A 10,008-nucleotide genomic window follows, 5' to 3' on the forward strand; every position below is an offset into this window, starting at 1 on the left:
TACTGACTATTTTGGGGGATTAGAGTTGGGTTTTTTTTTTTTGAGTGACTGAGCAGACCTGGATGACCCTTTGAGAACTCCTGTGTCATTCTGACACTCAATCTGCATATGGATACTGCCCAGTTGTGGGCAAATTGCTTTGCGATTTCACCTGGAGTTAGTTTTAACTTGTGTGAAGAGCATTGAGAATGCATAGTAAGTATGAAAAGTCAGATTTGGTAGGTGAAAGTTTGCTGGAAGGAAATGCATTTCCTTGGTGGGGGTGGGGGGGTTTGAATCCCAAACAAACTAGAATTTGGCTCAAGCTGTGAGAAAAACTTGAATGATTTTAATTAATAAGCCACTTTCTTGACCTCATCTAATTTTTGTTCCAGAAATTATTTGCAGATGTTTGAAGTTCAGGCTGGTTTGCTGACTTTGAGTTGTAGTGCTTAGATGTGATTGAAGCAAATTTATTAAATGCAAATTTAATAATGGTAATGACAAATGGCTGTAAATTGAAAGCATGTTCTGTTTCTCATCTGAACTTTGATGGCAGGATGATGAAGACTGTCTGTAGTAAGAATGGAAGGTCAAAACAAAGTATGATTTTTTTAATTTTTTTTTTCTTGAACTAGAAAGTGTATGTGGAGGAGAATTAAGTGCTACAATAAAAATTTAATGAGAAACTGAAGATGGCTGAAAGCTGAAGGCCCTTTTATGCTCCTGTGAATGCTCTGTTTAGGAATTCTAGCACTTTTATGAACAGTAACTTGCAGTACTGAAATACTGTCTCTCTCAGCTTATCTCTTATTCAAACAAAGCATTTTGATTGAGTTGAGGAAGAGGGATGAGTTCATATTGACTTCTATTTCAAAAATGAAAAATGCTATTTTTTGGGGTGGGGAAGTAGTTTATTTCATTTTGGGGGGTTGGTTTTGGAGTTTTCTTTGCAATAGAAATTCTAAAGGCCTGCTCTATCAACTTCTTAAGTTGTTTGAGTAGAATACTGTTTAAAGAAAAGTCTAGGAAAATGTCTTTCTGTATTGCTGAGGAATATATGGCATGGATTCCATTTAAGCTTAAGTGTAAGAACAAGATTTGCAAATGTACTCAGGGTTTACGAGAAGGCCAGGAGTTGAAACTCTCATTGCCCCAATTTTGTTACTTTATTAAACAAAAATCTCAGGCTTTGAGGCATTTAAATAATGATAGCTATGTGGTGTTAATTCACAAGCTGTCTCTGGTCTGTTTTCTTCCTGTCAGGTGGAATCCACTGTGCAGATGGAATCTAATTTACGATCAGAGAAGGATATCTGCAGTGACATTGAAGGCATAATTCAGCTAGATGGTACTGGTGATGCTTCTCCCAAGAAAGAAATACCGCTTACAAAAGATAGGGAGGAGAATGCATTCATTGGTGTTGTTGAATCAGAGGATCTAAAAGTTCTGGATGATGAGGATGATGAAGAATGTGGCAGTACTTCGGACACAGAGTCTAGCAGCAGTGGCGGTGATAATGAAGAGCCCCAAATAGATATAGTTGAGGAGGTAATTTACTTTTAAGCCTTGTGATGCACAGTGTGATAGGATATCCATCTTGACTGTTGAATTGCTTGACCCAGCCTGATTCCTGGTATGTGTAATGCAGAGAATGCATAGTTAATTTAGATACCTCTTGAGATAGAAGGTACTGATGAGAAATTATTTGAGCTCATTCTGAGGACTGTGGACAAATGAAAGAGACGTTGAGAAGTCAGTTGTTTATTGGATGAATTAAAATACTTAATCACCAGAATTAAAGTTCAATAGTAAAATGCTGGCCTCAATGGGATGGAGTTCTGCTTTTTAATTAAGTAAGACCTGGATACAAATCTAGGTTTCTTTCCCTTCTGAAGGACCCATGGGATTAGATAGAGAAGAGAACAATGTGATACAAATACATAACTTTTCCTAGGAAAAGGGTTTCCTTGAAGATGTGCAATTTTGTATTCTGGAGATTCGCAAGAGAACCAACTCCTAGCATCTGGACTTAAAATGAATGCTGGTTGATTAGTAGTGTTCCAGTTACTGGGGTCAGTTTTGTTAGTAGTCTTGCTTTTTGACCTGTTTTTTGTTTAGAGTGTTTCTGAGAATGTAAAGGTGCTTATGAATGAGCTCTGTACAACATGGTCTTCATAGCCTTTAGGTCTTTATTTTTTCCAGTGGTAACCTTTATTGTTCTAGGTGTGTTTAATGTCAAGTATATTCAGTGCTATTCTGAAAGAACGTATAAAATACAATTTTAATCTCTAGGACCCCTTAAATTCTGGTGATGATATCAGTGAACAGGACATTCCAGACTTGTTTGACACCGACAATCTGATAGTTTGTCAGTATGACAAGGTAAAGTATAGTTTTATTTTTGTTCCTTAATTATTCTAAGTAATATTTTCAGCAAGTCCATGGTCTACTGTCGGTGCCATTTAAAGGAAACCTGATGCTGTAATAACTGAGTGTTTAAATTACGTGCTCAGCTGACAGTAAGCTGAAGACACTACCTGCTGTTTTCTGAAATGAGGATAATCAATGGGTTTATAACGGCCTATTACAGGAAAGGGGACCAAACCCTGCAAAACAAAGATTTGGGAAGCAGCAAAAGCTTATGTATTTCCTTAACTTTTAAGTAGTATCAACAGTACCATGGACGGATGAGTGCGTTTTCAGCCATGGATTAAGACTTTCAAAATGGGTAACAGAGGAGTGCATGTACTTTCTTTTACATTTCTTTGTCTTTGAAGTGCTCACTGAGTTTTTCCTACCAGAATTCTGTTGTTTGAAAAACAAAGAAGTTAAGGGCCATTTTGTTCTCCTTCATTTTAATGTTTAAAATTCAATCTTATTTTGAACTCTTGAAGATCATATTGAAGTTAGAAGTATTTAATTTGGTTTTGGACACTTCTTTGTCAGTAGTTTAAAAGCTGACAAAACAAAGTCCATGTTTGATTTAGAACCAGGTATGGACAGATACGTCTTTAGTTTGCTTGAGAACTTTTGGCTTTTATTCTTTCAAAACTGACTAGTGATATTTTTTTTATGTGTGTTCACCTAGGCCTCCCTTAGTGTCTGTGTTTTAGGAAGTAGTGAGGTGCGATGAAAATTATTAAAGTGTTACTGAAACGAGTAATTTGGGAAAACATGGTTAGAGAGGTGTGTTTAGAAGATGCACCTGAAATGAAGCCTCAATGCTTGTGTTGCATTGAAAAAGTATGCAAGGTTTTTGAATCTGCTTAATTCAGTATATAAAGAATGCTTTTGGCAAAATTGTCTTGTTTATTTTTATCCCTCCTTTTTCCTTCTGGACTTGAAAATAGACTGATTAGAATCCAAGAAAATTTCTAGGGGTGTTTAAAATTCCTCCTTTTAGTATTAAATATTTTCTTCAGTATAGATTGTTTTGCAGGCCTTTAAAAAGAAGCGGAATATGCAAACACTTTCTTATGGGTTTGCGTGGCAGTATTTGCTTTTAAGTGACGTTTTCCTCCTTTGGCCTCATCCTAACGTCTGTATGCACACAGTATTGCTTTGCAGTGTGTACTGGAGAAGAAAACCACTGCAGTTTAGTTCAGCCATACTTGTTTGCAGGATGCAGTATATTTTGGGATTGATAAACTCGTGAAATTGCTCCATTATTGTCTTTGTTTCCTGTCACACAGCTCCCTTTGCTTCAGGAGCTGGGGAGATGCTAAGATTCAGGAGGTTGTTCCCTTGTGTGTTCAGTGACAGTGGTTCGCATGTTTTGGGCTATCAGGATTTTAAAAGAAAATCAAGGTTTGTAAACCAGGTTGTGCTTAAAACACCCTCTTTAATGGATGGTCTAAGATGCGTATTTTGAAGCGGGGTGGGGTTATTGATTTATTTTTTTTTTTCCTTCAGATACATCGAAGTAAGAACAAATGGAAGTTCTATTTAAAAGATGGAGTGATGTCCTTTGGGGGTAAAGACCACATTTTTTCAAAAGCCATTGGAGATGCAGAGTGGTGAAACCTCCCTGAAGTACGTACTTTAAGGCTGTGGCACTATTCACTTACAAACCTTCTGTGAAACAACTTGTCTTGTTTTGCCATAAAAACAGCAAAACAACAAAGCTGTGATAAAAATATGCAAAAAGTGTTGTTAATATGTGCTAACTAAACCACATTACTCTTAGCTACTCAGTTATCTTCACTGTTCTTTTCTGATTATTTCATTACTTTTCTACACAAGAAACGTCATTGGAATAAGTATCTTTAACGACTAGAATGCTGAACCTGTTTGCAATTCAAGAAGCTAGTGCAATAGTAACTGGCTAAATGTAAGTAAATATTGGTTCTGTTGGTTTTCTTTCCACATATTTAAAAAAAGAGCTAAAGTACGAGTTGAAATATAAAGAAATATAAAACTACACTGTTATCGGTTATACTGTGCATTTCTTTTCAGAGGCCGCTGGGTTAGAATAAGAGCAGCATCTCTGCAGGTTTGAAACCTGTGGTTGTTTCAGCTGTGTACTTTTCTCTCCCCTTTCCTTCCTCCCTTGCTTATTTTGTTGTTGCTTTGTGGTTATTTGACTTCATCTTAAATACAGGTGCTTAAGATTTAAGTCAGGAAATGTGGATGGGAAGACCTTTGAGCTCTCAATATATGAGAATTATTATTATTTATTCTATACCTTCAGTCTACTGAGATGCAATGAACAGTGAGATTTAACATTAAAATGTGATTTATTTTCACTGTCAATGCAAAATCGTTTAAGTTTGCTTCTGTACATATCCACCACATTCTGGGACTACAGACCAGTAAGCTGTGAATGATACAAATTGCGCATGATAATAAAATGTCATCTCGTACATGTTTCAAGCAGAGAGTTGTGTTTGTGTTCCCTAAATATAAACTTTGCTTAGAGAAGTGTGTCGAAGCCATACATGTGACAGTAGCTCATCCTGCATTCCTAGCAGTCCTTAATAATTTTGTTTGTTCCTCTAGAAGTAGAGGTCAAAAAAGTTCTGTGCCCATCTGGGCCATAGCCTTTCAGAGCTACAGCTTTCTTCTGGCTAGCTCTGGTTCCTTCTAGGGCAATACTAGAAACTAAATGGTAAATCCTCAGCAAGGCTGACTTAGAGTGGAATAATCCTCCTAGAATCATAGAATGGTTTGAGTTGTAAAGGACCTTAACGCTCATCCAGTTCCAAACCCTTGCCATGGGCAGGGGTGCTTTCCACTAGACCAGGTTGCTCCAAGCCCCATCCAACCTGGCCTTGAACACTGCTGGGGATGGGGCAGCCACAGCTTCTCTGGGCAACCTGTGCCAGGGCCTCAGCACCCTCACAGGGAAGAATTTCTTCCTAATGTCTAATCTAAATCTTCCTTCTGTCAGTTTAAAGCCATGCCTTTTCTCTTGTCACTACATGGCCTTGTAAAAGTCTGTTAAGCTTTCTTGTAGGCCTCCTTTAAGTATTGGAAGACTGTTACAAGGTCTCCAATGAGCTTTGTTTTCCTCAGGCTGAACAAGCCTAGCTCTCTCAGCCTGTATCCATCGCAGAGGTGCTTCAGCCCTCAGAGCATCTTTGTGGCCTCCCCTGGACTTGCTTGGGCAGGTCCCTGTCCCTCTTGCGTTGGACAGCAGTACAAACAAGCACATGGCACCCCTCCGTCCTGTCTGCTTCTTTTACATCTGCTGGAAGAAGACATCATGAGACAATTTGTTTTTCTCTGCTCCCTTAGAGGATGCGGAGGCCTTGAAGAGAAGGAAAAGAACAGGTGGAGAGAAGGAATATATAGAAGAAATGGGGGAAGGAAAAAAAACCACTTGTGCTGATGGCATAAGCAATTGAGATGCTTCCCTTGTGGGATATGTTTTCAACAGCTATTGAGTTTCTTGCATGCTTTTTTTTGTTTTGGTTTTTATACATATCTGCTGCTTTCCAGTACCAAAGACAAGACACTGAACTACAGGGCCTGACCTGAGTGTGGCATTTCTTTTGTCTTTTACATATACTGCTGATGGCATGTGAAGAATTGTGTATTTGGAGACAGTTAAAATATTACTGTGTGTGATTTCTTTTTTTCCCCATTCAGCTGACTTGCAGCCACACTGGTGCTGTGCTTCAGACTCATAAATGCACAGGAAATATAGCTGTTACTATATGATAGATGCTTTTAGATTTCAGCACTCCCACAGGCTCCAAGGTGTTCATGCTCCATAAATGTGTACATTATGAACTGTGAGACCACCTTCAACTTGGGCAGCTAGTGATGCTTCAGAAAAGACTGGAAGCAGAGGTAGTGCAGCACAGGAATCCATGGGGCATGAATGGATATGCACCTTTCACTGAGTACCACACAGTCTCTGAATGTTGCTTCTGGAAACAGAACTTGGTCTTGTTAGTCACTATAAATTGAAGTGGCTGAAGTGTACCTAATTTTGGGCTAGTTTTGAAGATAGCTTTTTCCTGTTTGCAGCATCTTTCTACTTTATGGTGTTAAGACTGCCTCCATGTGACAGTAAGGATGTTCTGAGCATCCTTATAACTGCTCATGCTCTCTCTCCCTGTCCCTTTTCAGACCTTGTTCCTCTGTGAATGAATGCTGAGATATATTGGAGTTAGAGTAGAAATTCCCCCCCATCTCTTAGGCTTTACCAATTCATACTTATTTACATACCTTCTACCTGTTAGCCTCTTCTGCCTTTTTATTCCATTCTTGAAACACTTTGTACACTTGAGAGTTTTGCAAGTTAATTTTTACAACAACTTACTGCAGCCCCTGTGCGATTTGAGTATGATATTGACTGTGTAGACTGCACATCTAGGATTGGAAGCATTTTTAACACTGATCTCTTAATTACAAAACTTCTTGTAAGTTCTACAGATTGGGCATTAGTTATATTTTTCATGCTCTTTTGCTTTTTCACAACTCGTGTAATATCAGCAATCAAAATCCAAAGGGATGGTTTGCCATCTTTCCTTCTGGAGCTTTGCTAACAGTATGCATAGCTGGCTGTTGCTCCTGGCTAAAGCTGACCTGCATCAAAAGATGTTGCTGAAGATAGCTTAGCTACACCAGCAAGCATCTCATGGGTTTTCATTTAGTTGTGATTTCTAATGCAGCACCTTTTTGATATGAAGGACCCTTAATGTGGGCTCTATCCAGTGTATTCCCGAGCTATCAAAGGTAGAAGCTTTAGGGATTAGATTGGGGTTTTGCTCTTGCTATCTCAACCCTTCCCCTATTTGAGGAAATGGCTCCTGAATTCATAGCACTGCACATCTTCTGGCTCCATCCAAACTGTGTTGCATAATATTCCTTGGGAGTGCTTGGAGTGATTTCCTCGGTGGAGAGCTATGGACTTTCCTTTTGGCCTCCTGCAGTAGGACTGACTTTCGTCTTCCATCTAGGCATATAAAAATTGCCCTATATTTTGCTTCCAGTGATCTTGAATGGACATTGGCAAAGACTTAGAGCTTTGAATAGACACAACAAAATATACTGAAAGTCAGGAATTTTATACTGGAAAAAGAAGTTTCTTATTAAAATGTAAGCTCAGTTAACTAATTACTGTAGCCTATGAATTGAGTAATCAGATCAGAGTGCTTTTGATCTGAATAGTTTACGTATTAATGTTTTTGATAGCCACTAACAGTTTAGCAAACAAATTGCTGTAGATGTGATGGGAAAAGGTGTATAATACAAGTTGTGGTCATCCAGGATCCCTCAGTAAATGGCTGTGTGAAACTTTACACTAGAAAGAAGCTAAGTTTACAAAAGGAAGTCAGAATAACAAGTGTAACTTTTATGAGAGGCTTTAGACTGAATCTGAGTCATTGCCAAGGTTTGCTTTAACTTGCTCATTTTTGTGTGTAGAAAAATTTGAAGTATATAAATTTGTTGTGTGTGTTTTTTGGTGGTTTTTGTTTGTTTTCTGTTTTTTTCGTTTTTTTTGTTTATTAACTAGCAATTATTTTCTAAGTGGTAAATTTCATTCAACTTGCAGAAAGTACAAAAAGAAAAATTCAAAGAAAAAAGAAAAATATGAAAGACGATCTCATAATTCTTTGCTGTTACCTAAGCAGCATTGTGAAACAGGTACTCTCAGTTGTTGCTATTTCAAACTCATTTCTCTTGCATGTAGTTGCCTGCTAATGTTATGTAACAAGTGGATAGGAAGGGTGGGCTGGCGTCCTCTTGTCCTATTGAAAAATAAGGTAAGTAAACCAGTTATTGCTCATTATCAAGATATGTCCTAAATTGTGTGCAGGATTCTTCCAGGTGCTGTCTGAATAAACTAGTCTTGAAAATTGGTTTTGAGGTAGGTGACAGAGAATCATAGAATCATAGAATAGTTAAGGTTGGAAAGGACCTTAAGATCATTTTGTTCCAACCCCCCTGCCGTGGGCAGGGACATCTCACACTAAACCATCTCACCCAAGGCTCTGTCCAACTTGGCCTTGAGCATCGCCAGGGATGGAGCATTCGCAACTTCCCTGGGCAACCCATTCCAGTGCCTCACCACCCCTACAGTAAAGAACTTCTTCCTTATATCCAATTTAAACTTTCCCTGTTTAAGTTTTAACCCATTACCCCTTGTCCTATCACTACAGTCCCTAGTGAAGTGTCCCTCTCCAGCATCCTTGTAGGCCCCCTTCAGATACTGGAAGGCTGCTCTGAGGTCTCCACACAGCCTTCTCTTCTCCAGGCTGAACAGCCCCAACTTTCTCAGCCTAAAAGAAGCCTTTTTTTCACCAGTGTCTTTAGTTTCTGTTATAGTTAAATACCCTATACTAGTCCCATTTGCTTATCTGCTAAGCTGGGAACTGGTGCACACAAGGTGTGCATCCTGTGGAATTTTTATTGATTGCTAAACAGTAGTTTTACGTCTCCTCTGATCTTGATCTTGCTTTGTTCCCCACATGTGTGAACTGCTGGTGAGTACAGCTGTGCTTACACACAGAGCTTGTATACTGATTGGAAGCAAATATAATTTGCAGTGCAGTGTTTTGGCATCAAGAGGTGTGCTTTGGAACACAGACTTTTATTCTATTGCTGTCACAGACTTGAAAGGACTCAGTTCAGAAGGAGAATGGAAAAGGTTTAAAGTCATTGCAAAAATACCATTTTCTTACGTATTGGAGTCTGTGCTTTTGGTTCGGAACTGTTTGGCTGTGACTGTTCTGGAGTGAGCAAAGATCTTAAAGCTGTGTACAAGGGAGGTATGTATTATACCAGCTGAGGGTCTGTCTTCAGATAACCATGAGTATCATCTACTGAATGTGATCTAAGATGCTGAAATTTCGTCTACAAGCCCAAATAAAATGTATTTGCTTTACTTTCTGTGAACCATAAGCTGTCACTTGTAGGTCTCGTGTTGCTATACTGGTTTAATGAAATATAAGCACTTGTGTACCTCCCATCAGAAGCAGCATAACCAACCTGTCAAGGATAAGCAACCTAAGAGGAGGCTTCATCTGCTGTTGCATCTGTTTTTACCCACAGGACTCTGATCTTTCCAGCAACTAAACCATTGCAGAATGGAGCCTCCTTAGGATGTGCCCGAAGCAGATGCCCACAGGGATCCTGCCTGGCATTCAATGCAGTCTGCAGCTGGTCACCCAGTACATATTTTTTGGTCCATACAACGCAGGTGAGAGTTTACACATCTGAATCTCCAACTTCAATACAGCATGGTGCTGGCTCACAGCAAGTGAACTCCATGAAGCTGACAACTTATTTGTTGCAGACAGAGTAAATGTGCTGCAGTAACAAAGGAATGCTCAAAATCCTCACTTAAGTTAGGAATGCAAGCGCAAATCTGGATCTCCTTAGCATCAGGAAATGCATGGTGAAGGAAAAGATAGATTTTAAAGGGAAAACCAAGTCACTGAAAGGTAACAATTCTGTTTCATCAGCTGGGAATTGAGTTGGACTGTGAGTGCTGAGGAGTCCCTGGTGCATTCCACACGCCACTGGCACTGGTGATGCTGGAGAGTGGTCAGATGAAAATAATTCATGAGACTG

At 39.1% G+C, this 10,008-nt stretch overlaps 1 protein-coding gene across 1 annotated transcript in view; it reads left to right on the top strand.

Annotated features, from left to right (window-relative positions):
• STON1 (stonin 1) overlaps positions 1 to 4,854 on the top strand; it is a 44,634-nt gene extending 39,780 nt beyond the window's left edge. Inside the window, 3 exon segments of the mRNA XM_062605839.1 lie at positions 1,246 to 1,530; positions 2,275 to 2,364; positions 3,895 to 4,854. Coding sequence (XP_062461823.1) covers positions 1,246 to 1,530; positions 2,275 to 2,364; positions 3,895 to 4,002 — 483 coding nt within the window. The 3' untranslated portion in view covers positions 4,003 to 4,854.
• Positions 4,855 to 10,008: the final 5,154 nt, after the last annotated feature.

This window comes from Pezoporus occidentalis, unplaced genomic scaffold (genome assembly GCF_034315485.1).
Source record: "Pezoporus occidentalis ecotype Australia unplaced genomic scaffold, CSIRO_AGI_Poc_V1 ctg93, whole genome shotgun sequence".
NCBI classification, from domain to species: Eukaryota; Metazoa; Chordata; class Aves; order Psittaciformes; family Psittacidae; genus Pezoporus; species Pezoporus occidentalis.